The following is a 17,461-nucleotide window of genomic DNA, read 5'->3' as shown; positions in this document are numbered from 1 at the left end:
GTTGTTAGTGGGCATTCTTCAGTACACTTGTATTGTATAACACCTTGTTAGGCTTGCATTTGGTATTTAGAATGCCTGAAATAACCAAGCAACATCTTCTGTGCAATAAGTAGTTCTTGTCTAAGTTTTGCATTTAACTTGTTCCAATTTGTCAATGTGTTTCCCCATAGCAACAGCTTCAATTCCTTTAATATTTTGGGTTTTAAAAAGCCCACAAAACTCTCTTTCTGTCACCGTACCAACTAAAATAGTTATTATCCAAGTGCCGATTACAAACTCCTCCTCTTTCTTCCAGGGTGAGTGTTCCCAGATGTGCTACAATATTTTCATTGTGGAGTCTGTCTGTGTGGCGTGGTTTTCACTGGAGTTCCTGCTAAGATTCATCCAGGCAAAGAGCAAGTTTGCATTTTTGAGAAGACCTCTAACCCTGATAGACATCATAGCCATTCTGCCATATTACATCACTTTGCTAGTAGATACCACTTCAGTGGGCTACAAAAAGCCCAGCTCTGGGAGCATCTACCTGGACAAAGTAGGTCTGGTCCTCCGTATACTCCGTGCCTTGAGGATTCTTTATGTCATGCGGCTGGCCAGGCACTCCCTGGGGCTGCAGACGCTGGGGCTGACCGCTCGCAGGTGCACCCGGGAGTTTGGTCTCCTGCTGCTCTTCCTCTGCGTGGCCATTGCACTGTTTGCACCGCTCCTGTATGTCATCGAGAACGAGATGGCGGACTCGCAGGAGTTTACCAGCATCCCCGCGTGCTACTGGTGGGCTGTCATCACCATGACCACGGTAGGCTACGGAGATATGGTTCCCAGGAGCATTCCCGGCCAAGTGGTGGCGCTGAGCAGCATCCTGAGCGGCATCCTCCTCATGGCATTTCCAGTCACTTCCATCTTCCACACGTTTTCACGGTCCTACCTTGAGCTAAAGCAAGAACAGGAAAGAATAATGTACAGGAGAGCACAGTTCTTATTAAAAACAAAGTCTCAGATAAGCAATGCATCACAAGGGAGTGATATTTTATTTCCCAGTCTCTCTTCTGAGACTAGGGACAATGAATGAAATTTAAGTTGCTATTTTTTCTCGTGTCAAGTAATGTTTTGTTGTAACAGATTTCATCTTTTAATTTGCTTTGGAAGCTTTTTACAAAGGTAACCCTCATATTAGAAGGAAGAAAAGGGGCTATTAACCAGGAACTGATGTGGTTTAAGAAGGCTATTATTATGTCGTTTCTTCCCCCTGACCTTCCCAGTATAACGTTTGGGACAGATCTTTCACTGAAATCATACGGTGGGATTTTAGGGATTGAAAGTTCTCTGACAAAAATAGGAACAACATATAATTCTGTACTTGACAGGCTGTTTTGTCATTTGAAATACACATTTTTTCAAACAAATCACAATGTATATAATCATTAAGCAGGCTGCCATTTTTCTTGGTCTTCTTGTATATAAATAATGTAAATACAAGAAAATTAATGGCTAAATTCTCTCCCAGTAAAATGCCTCAGAGCGTGATGGAAATAACCACAGCTGTTTGTCCCATTGTGCTCTTAAAAAACACTAAGAGTTGTTGTTCACAACACCAACTGTATATTTCTGTGCAAGTCAGCCATAAACGTAACAGGAAAAAAAAAAGAAAAAAAAAAAAAAAGAGAATCAAAGTGTTTGTATCATAACCTCGCTAAAGATGTAAATACTTAGAGCTCACCAGCTTCAAAATTTAAATGAAGTTACAGCATTGATCCTATGTCACCGAATGTAGGATTCCAAGGAACAAAGTCTTTTGAGTTTTGTAGCATTTAACATTATCAAGAGGCGAATAGCTGCAAATCAAATGAAATATGCATGATAAGATGCCAGTCGTTCCCTACCATCTGTTTCCATGTTTTTACTTTACCTCAGATATGAAACAGAATTAAAAGAGGCCTGTTTCCAGGGGACACCCTACCATTACTTGGCAGATCAATATTGCAGCTACCCATTCACATTCTGCATTTGGTTCTTTAAAAGGAGCAGAAAATATATGGTCGTGGGAAGTTGCCAATGATGAAAAAAAGAAAATATCATTTGAGTCATGGAGTGGGGGTACTGACAGCTTTATACTTTACTGTCCTCAATCACGAGGGACCTAAGACTTAATTAACTATAACTTTACCATTATTACAGACATCACAGTACCAGAGAAAATTTTAAATAGGCTATGAAAAGGCAATTAGGTCCTAAAGCACAGGTGTATTATTCATCCACATATGTCTTGGTCCAAGTTCCCCTGCTGAAGCCAGTGGGAGTACACGGGTCAGCAAGGTGCTGGGCTTTGGCACCTCTTTCTCTGGAGATTACCGACAGACCTCCCTTTTATTTTAGAGGGAACGAGACTGGTTCACATAACTCAGGAGACAAACTCCAGGCCTTTAAAAAAAATGAGTGAAATCCAATTGCTTGACTTCATGTGTGCTCAGAGGTAAAGAAAAGATAAATGTATGAATTCCACTTTTTTTTTTCCTCACTAACTGTTAAGAGCTAGGGAGAGATTTTAAGAGCTAGGGAGAGATTTGGAAGTTCCTCAGCCTGTGCTATTTGGTCAAGTCCATGTTACACTGGTTTTCTTTTCAAATGTCTTTAAAAAACAATTTGAAGGTGTTTTGGTATGCTTATTTTTAAGGAATAGTTACAAAATTTGCAAAAATGCACTCTACAAATAATTAGGGATCTAAGACTCTTCAGCCTGTCATAGGTAAACGTGCCTACGGAGCTTTACTGCAGCGCTAAAAGACCCAGACTAAACTCTTGGCAATTAATTACGTGCCAGAGCTAGGACTAAAACCAGCTTTTCACTCTTGTTCTTCGGCTCTAATTAGAGTTGGACAAAAAACGGGAACATTATGACGAAAAAAGGAACACATTTTCCATCCAAAATACTCTTAATTTCAAAAATGTTTGATCATCTGTAGAATTGGCTTCAACACAAGTGCTATACATCCTTCTACCTTCGTGTCAGCAGTCGTAAAAAGAGCCGGTAATTAGATTAGTCCTGTGAGCAACAGTTGCTTATCTAAGGATGTTTTTGACAGGCTGAGCCAGAAATAAGAAGCTGTAAGTGAATATAAGGAGAAATCAAGACTTACCAAATAAAACCTAAGCTTATTTCCTTTTTTTTTTTTTCCCTAGCTAATAAATGCTGAAGATCTGTCCATTTTCTCAGTGCCTTTACTTTGAGTTAATCCTCATTAATTTCATGTATCACTTTATGCCAGCATTATAGCTTGATTCTGAAGTCCTTGTCCAGAAAAAAAAAATAAATAAATAAATCACCCTGAATTTGGGTGTTGGTTGAGCAAACCTGTGAAAGCATCTTGCCTGTTGGGAGTTCTGCCTGAGCCAGGAACAAAGAAGCCTTCCAGGATGCACCCCTGTGTAATTCTGAGCTTGGCAACACATCTCTTGTAAGCATACCAACATGTTTCACTGTGAATCACTCTAACAAACTTGCTTATGTTTTACACAAGGTAACGCATACTGTAGTCCTTATGCTAAATAAAGCCAGTTATACGTCTTCAGAGCACAACGTTAATACGAAACCCACATGCTGCGTTCCAGCTTCTGCTGTGAAGGCTGAACGTTTAACACGATTATGCCTCTTTACAGTACATTATCTGGAATTTTAGTCAAATTCATGAAAATTATGCATTGATTCAAAAGCTGGCTGTTTCCAGTGACACAGCTGACAGCTACCAAGTCACCTATCACTCCTTTTTTGCATTTTAACAGTATGTGAAGTCAACAAGAAAATCCCAATAAAAACACTTTGTGCTTTCCTGAAGTCAAAAGAATTGTTTGAATTGCCACCGATAAAGAGTGGTGCTTGTCTCCACTGGAGATAGGCTCGCATTGCTATTTATATTAACCTGGGTATACTGCAGAAATACTACAGTGTGAATTCAAACAGCAGCAGCTGTATTCATTTTGGTTAATAAAGTGTTAGGTTCTCCTTTCACTTCCACGTGCTTCTTAAGGTATAAAGAGACTCAGGCATGCTACAGGCAGGCACGACAACCTGGGGTCATGAGGAGTGAGCAGCAGCTGAGGGAGAGTTGTTTGGGCTGTAAGTATCACTAGCTGAAGCATGCTGGTTGTAAAAAAAAAAAAAAAAAAAAAAAAAAAAAAAAAAAAAAAGGCACTTATTAGGAAATAAAATTCTCTCAGTATAGAATAACCTAGGTACCAGTTCAGCAGTTTGAATAGGGAAAATTTTCTTGCATGTTGTCCCAAGAGTCACAATCAGTTACTGACCTGTTAATTGGGACATAACTCAAAAACAATTTTAACCATTTAATCAAAGAAACTAACAGGTTCCAGAAAAGAACTGGAAGGATGTGTGGAGATTGAGGATGAGAAAAATCCCTAATAAAACCAGAACTTCCACGTAAAGGTGTTGTATTAAATTACTTTCTCCATAATCTTTCCCTTCTTCATCTGCATGTCCTCAAAAAACAGTAACAAATGGGATAAAATCATTGCTCCTTTGTTTTTCCCATTAAGTCAGTACTTCAGATTTTCATAGTCAGAGGTTTTCGTAGTGTTACCGAACAGTCAGAGGCTTTAGCAAGTCCAATTAAGCAATACTAACAATTATGCAGAACTGAATCATGAATTTGTACATCATCAGCTCCACGTCTGGGAAGGAAAGCTGGCATGCTCCCTACATTCATGACTTGTGTGGGTAGAATTTAACTGGGTATTCAGGCTGATGCAAAAGCAAAGAAGTTTTGCTGTAGAAGGTTCTCATTTCTACTGCTATAGCTCTGTGGTCTTATTAAACCAAAGTTTCATAGGAGTGGCTCTGAACAAAAGCTTTCTGCTCAGTCTTCCCCCTTCAGGCTACACACTGAGGCTCAAGAGTCAAAATTCGCGCTAGGCACTTACCAAAGCACCTGAAGGGGCAGCCTAGTTGCCGGAGATCTGACTCACCCCTGGCAGTGTGTAGTCTTCCCCATTCTTTATCTTTTAAATAAAGGGTGCCTAGAATGAACCAGATCCCTAGTTCAGGTGTCTCATTAAAAACCCAGTGTTAGGTCAGATGAATTGGAGCCTTAATCCTGAATTGCACAGACCCACCCATATCTTCCAGCACTAACTCCATGTTATTTGTCCTTTCCATGTCTCATTCACTACCTGTGGGGACCAAGAAATAGGAAGCAGCACCCAGAATCCTAGGCCAGAGAGGTCAGCTTGGCCTTGGCCAGGATCAGTGTGAAACAATGGCAGTGGCAAACATGGTTCTTGGCAGCTCGTGCCTGACTGAAATAGTTCTGTTCCCCCCAATTACTGATTTGAGTTTTCTTTTGGCTTAGTTAAGAAACAAGACTAGTAAATTAAAACAAGAGGAAAAGAACATACTTTAACAAAGCTGTAAAAGTTCACATCCCTCTCTCAGGTTTGTGACAGGCTGAAAACTGGAGTGGATGCTTCCAAACCTACAGATTTAATTGACTCTGTTTAAGCAGAAATTAGAAGTAAAAGTGACAAATGTGACTTTGAAGACTGGGCCATCAATCTCTGCTCATGCATCAGTCAGTGCTACAATGGTTCACGGCCTAGTTCTTTCCAGGTTAATAGTTCTGTTGGCTCCCTTGTGTGAGATTTAACAGGAATTTACTATCTATTTATCCAGAAGACGATATGGGTACCAAAAATACAGAAAAAAAAATGCCCGAAGTACAATGTCTTCTGAAATGGTGGATCTGTGATATCCCATTGGCCATCTCGAGAACACAGGGAGTGCAACCTACAGGAACTAGGCAGAACTGAAGGCCTGAGCTAGAGGTCACGACTGGATGAATGGCACCCCCAGCCACAAAAATGCCTTCAGAAGTTCTATTGCTAACACAGAAAATGCTTAACACTAGATTTACCCATTCATTTATCACTACCTGCGTGGCATTTCATAATCCCATTTCAGCACTGGTAATGATCTCAGTGTTCCTAACATAGTAATGACCACATAAAAAGGACAGGGAAGCACAGAAGACTGGTTTAGATCCAAAACTTCCACCTCACCGCAGACTTCAGCTTTGTGCATGTTCTGTCTCGTCTTGTAACATTAGAGTGTAAGTCCTTCGGACAGTATTCCTTGTTTGGCATCAGCCAGTCACTGTATAGGACTATGTAAAGTCACACACCACAAATTAAGATAAATTGGTATACCACAAATAAAGTCAAGAAGAATATTGCCTGCACTGCATTGCCAAACTGAAAACGTTCCGAGTTTGGCCTATTAATTATTAACAATAAAATCAGAACTTCCTCCCTTTTTGCTTGTTGTTTTTCTTTGTCATTTTCCAGCATCTCGTGTCTTCTGAAACACTCCTTAGAATTCACTAAAGATACCAGGAGTGCTATTAGCCCTGCCAAAAGCAGGTTGAAGAAGCTGCACGACGTAGCATCAGGGGACGTTTCTGCCCTGTCCAACAGAGTTTTACTTTCTCTTTGCCTGTGGGAACTAATCCAGAAGCAAATGTCACTTGAACAGAAATAAAGTTCTGCCATAGCTGGAAACACAGTAGGCCAATTAGGGTAATTAGAGCGTATTTGCTACACTTTATAAATATTCATTCATTATCCCTGTAGCCCTTGTGACGAGCTGAACAGCCTTGTGCAACACTGGAGTCAGCTAGGGCACATAAACACATGTAATGCTGTCAAGATGAGGTTTCAGCTTCTCCTTTATCAGGTATCCTATTTAATGACTGCAGTTTTGTAGCCATACTTAATTATATTCATATTTTTTTCCCTACATTCATTGTGGGTCCAGAAAAACAGGGCTTTAAACGACAATAATTAGCTTGCTCAAATGACTGACCCGGAATACAAGCAGTTCCCAGCCCTCAGCTGGAGATTAGAAACCCAAGGCTGCTTGTTTCCAAAGCTAGACAGACAATTTTACAGCTCTCAATCATTCAAGTTAAGTGGTCAGTGAGTATAGTAATGTTTATTTTTCTGCTCAGCATAACACTGTAATTTAAACGGGTGCCTATCACAAGAACAAAGTTGTGTGGGCTAGCATGAGCTCCTGTACGTAATTATATAGAGGGGTAAAGTTTTGACACACAATTACTGAACAATACATTGAAGTGATGCTGCTCATTTTCATTAGTGAAACACTTCATGTCATGAACAAACTGAGTAATAGCATTGAGAGCTTTTCTGTCAGTAGCAGTTCTCAGGCCAAGCAAGGAAAAGACGACTCAGTATCACTCAGAAATAGAAGCACATCTTGGGAAATCAAGCAGATCAGATCCAACACTGTGGAATTGCAGGTGTCTTTAATTATTGAGAGGAATGCTTCAGGGGACAACCTGAGTGGGGAAAATTAAGACTGCAGAGTATCATGTGGCACAATAATTGGGTGAAGTTATCTTTTAGTTAGGTGAAAGCAGAGAGCACAAATTCAATACGGGTATCACAGGATGAAAACAAACATGATTTGACGGGATCAGAAAAGCAGCACCAGCAACAACAGTTGGCGTCCCAACACACAGGCTTCTGTATGCCCTAAAATTCATTAATAAAGTATTCTTCTCGGTGTGACATGCATAGATCTGTGGATTATTTCCCACTGACTCCTTGCTCTTCCTACTGACAGCAGCAACTCTGGCCCACAGCTAAAGTACTTCAAGAGCTTGCACAAGACCATGATGCATATTTAATTTTTTGCATATGACTGATATGCAAAGTCGAAGTTTTCCCTGTAACCCAAAATTTATCATTACTAACTGTCTTTGAATAAAACTGTATTTCTAACTATAAAAGTTTTAGTATCAAAATGCATCCACAAAGGAAGGAACGGTCAATTCTGCTAGACCACATTGGTCAATTCTGAAGAAGAGTCAAGTTAATGATAAACAGTGTGAATCCTACCTGTGCGTCAGTGCTTGGTTAAGATAAGGGGTTTTCATCACTGCAGACCGCAGAATGTGCCCAATTCAAGGATCTTACATTGCCATCTACGGGCTGCTCCTGGCAGTTCACTTCTAATTCCCAGGAACCCTGTCCTAAAAGCACCAGTTCCTACCGGTCATCGTTAAAAAGATGTATAAAAAAAAATAAGAAATTGCTTTTGAAACATAGAGTCAAATATTCAGTTCCTTCCTTAGTTTGCTTTCTGAACACATGGACTCTCATTCGCCAGAGAGTCGTGTTAGATCAGAGAGCTGTTAGATCTGCAAGCAAACAGGGGCACCTGTAGCAAGGCAGGATCTCTCACTGCAACGGAGAGATTCATTTCTCTCCCTGACAGCAAGAACTTGAGTCTAATCTTAACTCTAAAACGCTTTAAATTTGAATAATGTTATTTGTAGGGTTCAGGTTCTAAACTAAACGGGAGCCAAGCCAGGACTATTCGCTTCCCTACTGTCTAGGGTTTAAAAAAAAAAAAAACGGATTTCCAAAAGCACACCAGAAGGCTTAAGGCAGGCAGGGACAGTGCCGGAGGTTCTTGCATGTCAGATACAGCGGTCCCACGTTACCCCGCTGTGACAGACGGGTTTTTAGCAGTATGGAGGCACGCAGGTTCAGTGCACTGTTCATCAGTTGCAAGTAGACTAATCTACACCTCTGCACAGAGCTTCTGCACATGATTTTGGCTCTGAACTTGTATGAGTGGAACTACTTATCGTTTAAGTAGCTTTGTCACCCCCTTTACTTCTGTACCCCCTGAGTTCGCTGTAGAGAGAAAGCACAGGTAAAGATAAAAAGGAGGACTCAAAGAAAAGTAACATGCAACCTCCACAAATAACAATTCTCCTGTATCGTAATTGCTTACAGCACAGCTCACCTTTGCCTCACCTTCCCTCTGGAAGCACCCTGCAGGCATCACAGCAGCAGTGAATCACACTGAGAGCCACAAGAGAGGACAAGGTGCCCAGGGGCGTGGAAGTCTGTTGGTGTTGAGAGCAACACCTGAACAAGACCCACTGCAATAGCAGCACAGGTGTGCTGGGAGAAAGGCTGTCAGCCTCTTCCCAACATTGATTTGTTGGTAGGTAAAGGAAAACTGAAAGCAGTCATGTCACACAGGCAAGTCTAGAACACCATCTCCAGCCAGAAAGCACCAGTTCCTCCAGCAGTGTGAGGTGTAGCCTCTCAGGTAGAGAATTTCCATGATCCAAAAGCTTCAGTCTTCGCTTGGAAGAGTATCAGGCACAGACACAACCCTGCTCTAAAGCAGAGGCCTGCCCAGCCATGAGGTCAGTGATATTATTCACAGCTGTGAGTATTACCTGAAATTAATAATGGGAAGGCTAAAAGGAAGCTGTTTCAGAGTCTCTGCAATCTTGCAACATGCCAGGAAAAGTCACAAAACTTCTCCCTTTTGTTCAAGTTCATCTGTCTCTGCCATACACAGCACTCAGCAGCAGCAGGCAGTTAGAAAGGAGTCTCCCCCAATGTCTGTACTCTGAGTCCCTGCAAAAATATAAAGTCTTCAATTCTTAGTAATTTTCACATTGTACTAGAATGGCTTTTTTTTTTCCTTATAAGTATTGTACATCAATGCTGTCACTATTTTTAACCACAGTACAGAGGAAAAGGAAATAAAAAAAGGAAACATGATAAAAATCTACAAAATGATCAGTGATTTAAAAGACTGACAGGATAAGAACATGAAATGTGAGCTTATCACTGTGAAAACTGAAGAACTGATCAAGGTAACTGTATCCAAGAAATAATTATAAGAAATCATCTCATAATGGTGCTTCGAATGGACTGAAATATGGCATTCAAGATATTTTAATAGAGAAGGAGCTTAACGCTAATCAAGGCAGGTGATGAAAAGGCCATAACTCAGAGCTTTGTGCAGAAGGCAAAGGAGAAAAAATAAATTATTGTTTAAAAAGCAAAGCACCAATATTCAGGTATTCTCTGGATCAGTGGAGGGAGTGATTCAAAGGCGAGCACTGCGGTTCTGAGTGCTGAGGAAGCTGCTGGTGCTCTCATTCGAGGGGCAGCAAAATACAGACACCTAACAAACAAATCCCATTTTATTAAAAGGACACCTACAAGGGCTTTATCAAGTTTTAACTATTGTTGCACCTGTTACTACCCACAGGTACAGCAATAAAATAGAAACTGAGAGCAGAGTTTCACAAGTGTGTTTGAAATGGATAACAGGCATATCCTGGAAAGGATTTCTATACATTCCACCCAAAACTTATGGTCCTGTCACACAGTATCTGGAACACACCTGTGCTCCATGTGTGCACACCCCTTTGTGTACATACATGTAAATACAGGTCTGTCTTTTGTAATTTCAGACCCTTGTAAGGTCAGAAATCTGTTTCACGATGGTAGAACTTCCTTTCGCTATTCACGAGCAGGTGAACGCCCGTCTGTACCAGAAACTTCATTTCCCAGCCGAACGCAGGAGCGGAGCCATTTTCAGTTTGGACAGAACCTTTCCTTGCGAGCCGGGATTCAGTCTCCTAGCAACAGCACGAACACCTTGCGAGCGAGTCTGCAGCTTACGTGCATGGGAGGGCCTCCACTGGGCAGCCACAAGACCATTGGCGGCAGGTTTCTTCCTGCAGGGGCTGATGATGAAGGCTCCCATCAGCAAAACTCAGAGCTGACGTACGTGTCCGGGCCCACCAAAGGCCCGCTGCCCCGCTGTCTGAGCACCCCATCCACACCCATCTCCTTTTTTCTCCTCTAGCTACAAGGGCCAGTGAGAAGCACTTACCTGAAGGATAAAGAGCAGGCATGTTGCACTCTTTGAGGGATCAAGCCCAAGTTGTTCTCATTTCTTGAATCGGAGCACCAGAGCTCTGGGTGTCTGAGGCCTATTCCGTGGTGTTCAAATCGCGCTGTCCCCCAGGAAGGCAGCCCTTGTCCCACCTGCCAGGACTGCAGCTGAATCCCCGGGCATCCCTTCATGGCCGGGATGCCCCCGCCCCAGCAGGCCTTTCCCCCCTCATCTGGCTGCAGCTGTAGCCTGACTGCAGCTTCCCCTGGATGCTGTCATCTTCAGAAGGCCTGATACGGAACAGGAAACTTGTGTTGCAATAGACCAGGCTAAATTTATAGCAATTTCCTTTTCTGATAGCTTCGCGGCAGGTGTCATTTTGGATGGAAGCTATTTTTTGTTCTTCACTACAATTTTTACCGCCAGCATGAAATGGAAGAATTGCAACGACTTCACAACAAAAAGAAGCAAATTAGGTCAGAGCAGCACCGTCACAAATATATTTCAGTGGGCTTTTACAGTCCGCTGAATCAACCAGATGAAATATATTCTGAAGACAAGATTAAATGAATCGATCCAATGATAAAAGACTAGAAAATAGGCAAACAGAAGCCACTTTCCTTTCCTAAATAGACCAGAACATAACAGTTGCTGTGCTGCTGCTGTATTGCTCAAGCTTCTGGCTGCATAACAAAGGTTAGACCATATTTACACTGCAAGTGGGCAAACACGTGGCATTGTGTCCAGCTGAGGAGATGCAGTATCCCATTGCTTGTCCAAGTCACAAAACCTATGGATTTTAGATCTCAGAACTGTTCCAGAACAAAATGCTCCCTTGGGATCTGATCACTAGAGGAAGATTTAAACACATCACACAGACACAACAGGGAGCTGGGGCAGAGTGATTTGCTCAGGTGTACAGCCAAAACTTCACAGAAACTTTGGATTTCTTCTTGGTCTTTTACATTACTCACAAACTCATTGCTCCTTTGGACAACTCGGCTATTCAAGGAGAAAGCTCTGGGAAATTTTTGCATCTCCTTCCCAACCATGGGTTGTAACCCCACACTGTTTCTTTCCCTGTGCTGTATTTATTTTCCCCACAAAGGTCCTGAAGCTGTGGTATACGGTAAGCAGAGGAGCTGGTACGTTTAAGCAGGGGTAACAGCAACCACAGCAGGTATTAACCACAAACCAGTCTGTGTGTGTGTTTTCCTGTGGTTTATGTCGATGTTTGCTAACTGCTCTAAACTTTGCTACCCTCACACGTTAATATTTTACTCTTCTGTTAGTCTGTAGGATGACATGTATGACGCTATCATGCCCACTAGAAATTCAAAGAACCAGTACTTCCTCTGAGGAGCACCAGTTAGTCTCCAGCCACAGTTATTGCTACTTTTCATTTTTGCCTCTCTTTCTTCATTTCCCAGCTACTCTCCTTAACAAAGTAGCTTCTTTTTATTCAAACCTGTCATTTGAAAACTACTCAACTATTTCTGGCAGATGTCTTATAATCAAACCAAGCAACCCAGTTTGTTTTTATCAAGCTTCTTGTATCACTACAGGCTCCCCCTTTTTTGTTCAGTGTGGGTCCGAGTTTTGGAGTAACCTCAGTGTGAGCAGTGACCAATCCTTCCTCCCAGCAAGGCAGGGTGCTGCAGGAGAAGGAGAACTCATAGCAGCATTAGCAAGATGATCTTCCTCTTTATTTCCATCTAACACTTTGGCAGCATTTGTGAGACTTCTCACACAACAATTACCTTTATAAGCAACCTCTGCAAACGTGGATCTGTTGGTTATGTTTTGGTTTCAGCAGTGAAGTCGCACACAGCTCCACTGCTCTGAGGGCTTGCCACAACGCAGAGCATGCAGCTGGTGCGCTTCAGTTTGCAGTCACTGAAATGGATCCACGCTTCTGATGCCTGTGAGACAGGTAACATCCAGCACATTCACTGTGGAGAAATCACCTGCTAATAGGCAGCAAAACTTCATATTGCTGAACAAGTAACTGCAAACAAACTCCCCAGATTTAGCCTGTTTGCCCCAGCAGTGAATCTCAACTATGTAATACGCTGTTCCTGTTTAAGCCTCTCCTGTTTTTCACCAAAAGACTTCAGAAAACCGCAGGCAAATTGCAGATTACTTTGGACCAGTAATCAAAAGATGAGCTCTTCTCATTATCAGCGCTTTCAAGAAACCACTGCCTACAGCAAAACCAAGTGAAGTTGAGGAATTTCCTTTTTAAGCTTTGTTTCAGCATATTTGTTTTACTAACCAGCAACGCTATTTAAGATCTTTGTCTCTACATGACAGCTGCAAGCTGTAAGGCGTTTTACAAAGTAATTGTTCTTTCTGAACCATACAAAAAAGGGTTTGTAAATGAAAAGATGACATTACATTATTCCTCTTTAGTTTCCTCCCTCAGATAGGAGCACTCCACAGATGATCTCAGATAAACGTGACCTGTGTAGGTCAATCCATTTGCCTTCTCCCACATGAAACAGCTGCCACCTTTTATTAGTATTAGGTGATCACACGGGAATAAAAGGCAGAAGCTTTCAGTGTCATAGAAAAAGGAATGCAGGGGCTGAACGCACTCTTACTCCAGAAGAAAAAGCAAATCCTTGTTATATTCTGATCCACAGCTCTTCCAAGATAATTTTTCCACTGACATGAGCAGGCACTAATGGGGGAGCTTCAGGTGAAAATCTTGCAAAAACAGTAATCCAGCACCCAGGAACTTCAGCAGTCTTGCAATGCAGACTTTGTAACACTGTCATTAGGACTAAACTTTCTATACATGAATCTGGTTAGCACGAACATTAACAGTGAACCAGGAGTAAATGTAGGAATGATTAGTGATTACAAAGGTGTAAATTATTGACAGCTATTAGTTATCTTGCTGTATTTTAAAATTATGTCTGACATCAAAAATGTGAGTAGCTTTAAATTGTTAGCTTTGTGTTTAAAAATCTGATGTCTAACTCTTTATAAACTTTAGTCTACATGAACAAAAATATTTTCAAGAGTTGCTAAAAAGTCACAGATAATAATGCCTACTAAAAGCCTAATTATCCTTTGGAGAAATTAGTTGTTGCTGGTGTGTGTGTGTTGGGGGGGGTCTTAACAGTAGATTCTTTTTCCCCTAAAGTGGTCTTGCTGCATTTTATTCAAATATACTGGAACATGTGCACTTTTTTCCCCAGTCACTTTAAAGATCATCTTCTGATGTTTTACAAGCCACTACTCTTTTACAGACCACCAGCTGAGAACACTGCCCTGGACTACACACACATTGGCTGAACCCAGCTGGCAATTTTTACAAAACATCCCAGTACCCACTGTTCTCCTCTCTTTTTTTTTTCTTTTTAATTCTGCTTCATGCCATTAAGTCAGATGTATGCATAAACTAAGCAACACGAATAAAGTTCACGCTGACACTGTCATGACTCAACTCCTTCTAAAATACAGTGATAAGCAAGCCTTTAATCTCTAGTGCTAGAATGACTCAGTTTCATGAACAACTCACCTAATTAACCAGGACATGATTTAAGTAATGTCATCTGTAATAGTGTGATGGTCTACTGTAGGAAATACCAAATGCATCATTTTTCATTTCTGTTTTCAAACCAGCATCTTGATTTCAATGAAAATTACAATTATTTGAACTGATGCACGTGCCACAACCTCACAAGATACCTTCTGATTTGTATCGAGGGACCAGGCGGTCTGGCAGGTTCCACACTGCTGGCATAATGCAGATGTTTAATCAGATTTAAAGGATTGTAAGCTTGAAAGATATCCCACACGTGAAGTTGAAGATTATAAAGCGAAAAACTTTTCAAAGTATTAAAATAAATCCTGAGTTACAAGATGTTTATTGTTATAGAAGCTTTAAACAGATGTGTTTGTTTTGATCCCCTTGTTCCATCACTTTTGTTACAGCATTTTTAGAGCTACAAGGGGCAGAGCCAGCTGTTGATTTGCGATCTGAAGTTTCTGCAGAGGATGTGGGTTTGCTGTCAGTACGTTCACGTACGTTTGTACTGAACACACCTGTAGGCTTTTTTCTTTTTATTTTAGCTTCTAAACACTGAAGACAGCCATAACAAATATATATTCCCACAGCAGTATGCAGGACACTGAGGCTCACAACCCAGTTTTATTACCACAGGAGTGTTTCTGAGCTCCAGGCACAGACACATCAGGTGGTCTTGTTCTGATGCATCGGGTCTGCAAGTTCAGTTCTTGTTTTCCAAAGAAATTCATTGGTCTTTTTTCAAAAGAAATGTATAACTTTGTATTGCTACAAATGCACCTCAGCTCTTGCTACAGTTGAATTGCATCTTTACAGACCAGGGAATGACTTGGTTTATTAACTTGCAGTGCCACCTAGCAAACACCCTTAAAATTTTTTTTGTGATATAATTTTTTTACAAATGACAGCTTAGGGCTTTCATATTAAAAAAGAGAAAAAGATAAACTCATGCTTGCAGTATTTCAAGCACCGAGTGCATAGTTTTGTTTTGAACAGTTAAATTCCAGCTCAAAATTATGCTTGCAAATAGCATAAGAACATGCCAGGTGTTCACACACCTAAAATTCCAGTACATGAACTCAGAGAACTTGGTTCAGACATAGTCCCTTAGAGATTTGTCTAATAATATTATTAGTTTTATTTTTATTTATACAATTCAGTTTTAGATCAGCACTGAATTTGTTGGAGTTTTGAGATGAGAAGCTCCTGCCACCAAAATAAGGCTTTTAGCTTATCAAGACACATCAATGCCTCGTATGAAATTCTTCTTAGACTTCCCTGAAAGCTACACCAGCTTGATTTACTCTGCTTTAAAATAACAACCATGTCCCAGGACAAAACAAGTTTAGGTACTTAAGTCTGTGCCTGAACCATAAAGCTCTCCCACAGACCCACATGGGGATTCAAATGCAGCAATTCCGAACAAACGCTACAACCGCTTTGTTATCCTAAATATCCAACAGGAAGCTGTTTCCTGTTCAATTCCTGTGCCAAACTGTACTAAGCCACTTTGAAATAAAAGAGGGTATGAACAAGCAAGCTAAAAGCAGCCTCAAAACATCAAGACTGAGGGCCAGAGAAAAAAACTCTGCAGCCTAACCTTACCCCTCCTGGTACGGCATCTTCAACCAGCTACACTGTAAGCTCCCTGAATAAAGCCGCTTGTCTTATTCACAACATCCGCATGCATCAGTATTTAGGCAGTACTCTGGCAGCAATACAAAATGATAGTTTTATTGCTGCCCTTAGAATTTCTAAACAGAGTTTTGCTATGATACCTCCTGGTGGAAAGAGAAGCCGCTACATGTTTGACAGAGTTCAAGAAATGAAGCAAGTCGGGTAAGTTTGGGTAAGATTGGATATTAGTGCCTCACTTGCCATCGCACTAAGTACAGAAAAAAGAAAACAGGTCATGCATTTCAAGCCTCTTATCAGAATGCAGATTTTGTAACTGAACCAAGCCTCCACACCCTACCTTGAGAAGTCTTACAATTCTCACACACCACAAAGCACTATGCATACTTTCACTCATGGCCTTAAACACTTTCCTTGTCCTCTAAGTTGCAGAGATATGACTCTGTATTTATAAATTCATCGTTTTCCTTCAGGAGAGATTCTTAGTGCTAGAACCCATGGCATACCACAGTAAAGTAGGTAGTGTGGGTGTTTTCCACCTTATTTTATTAAATCAGTAGTATTTTTTTTCGCTCTTGTATAATACAAAGTCATGGCAAGTGCTGTTTTCCTCCTTCAAAATTTAAGGAAACCCACTTTATTAATAAGATAATTACTATGGTGTAACTTCACTTTTGCTGTATAAGCTGAAGAAAACACTTGTTGCCAGCCCACAGATGAGCATGGCTGGCTTCTGAAGTTCTTAACAGGTATGTAAGACAACAAAATACCTTCAATACACCTGAAACTCCCTAGTCACAGACTAACCTTCATGGTATTTAATATTTAAATTACACATAAAACGGTTTTACTCAAATACATCACTTACTCAATTTCTTCAGACTGTGGGCACTGTCATCAAAATTACCCAAATCCAGAAAAACTAGGCTTGTAAAACTCAGGTCATGAAAGGAATTAAGTGGTCGATTATACAGGAACTACACATAAACCGCACTTGGTGGTCACCTTCAAGCATATCTTCAAAGACCCTTCGGCTTTGGCTGTCCTACCTCAGATAGCCAGGAGTCACCAAAGCTTAACAGCACCGTGTAGAAATACTGCAGAATCCTAGGGCTGCCTTTGGCTCTAAAAATCTGACTACAGACGTTAGTCTGGGTTTCTCTGTCACTCTGGTAGTAGCTCTACCCTGACTGTTATTGCAGTGAGCACTCCTTCCCTAAATACACAGTGCTGCTGCTACAAGCTGCAGGATGGTGACTGAAAGTCTCATCAGCGTGGAATTTTTCTTGGCAATTCCCTATGAAGGGCTTTGTAGTGCTAATGAGCAGCTAGAGATTAACAGTTACTGTTGTGTTGTTGTTTTGTTTAAACCACTACATGTATTATTTCAATTTACGTTGGCCCGTTAGGAGAATGAGTAAAAACTTTCAACACTACGCTCTTGTGCTAGGTCATTCTCAAGGCTGCAATAATTAAAGTAATTCTCAATTATCACTTGCACAATTAAGCAGTCATTCCAAAATTTCTCAGTTGTTTTTTTAATA

The 17,461-nt window shown here is 41.0% G+C and overlaps 1 protein-coding gene across 1 annotated transcript in view; it reads left to right on the top strand.

Moving 5' to 3' along the window:
- KCNG1 (potassium voltage-gated channel modifier subfamily G member 1) overlaps nucleotides 1-1,066 on the top strand; it is a gene marked incomplete at both ends in the record, with an annotated part of 1,643 nt that extends 577 nt beyond the window's left edge. The window contains one exon of the mRNA XM_084296938.1: nucleotides 296-1,066. Within this exon, the coding sequence (XP_084153064.1) occupies nucleotides 296-1,066 (771 nt within the window). The remainder of the gene's footprint in view (nucleotides 1-295) is intronic.
- Between the last annotated feature and the right edge of the window lie 16,395 nt (nucleotides 1,067-17,461).

The sequence above is a fragment of the Netta rufina genome, assembly GCF_964035555.1.
Source record: "Netta rufina genome assembly, chromosome: 16".
NCBI lineage: Eukaryota > Metazoa > Chordata > Aves > Anseriformes > Anatidae > Netta > Netta rufina.
This window is presented reverse-complemented; position numbering and strand designations above follow the sequence as displayed.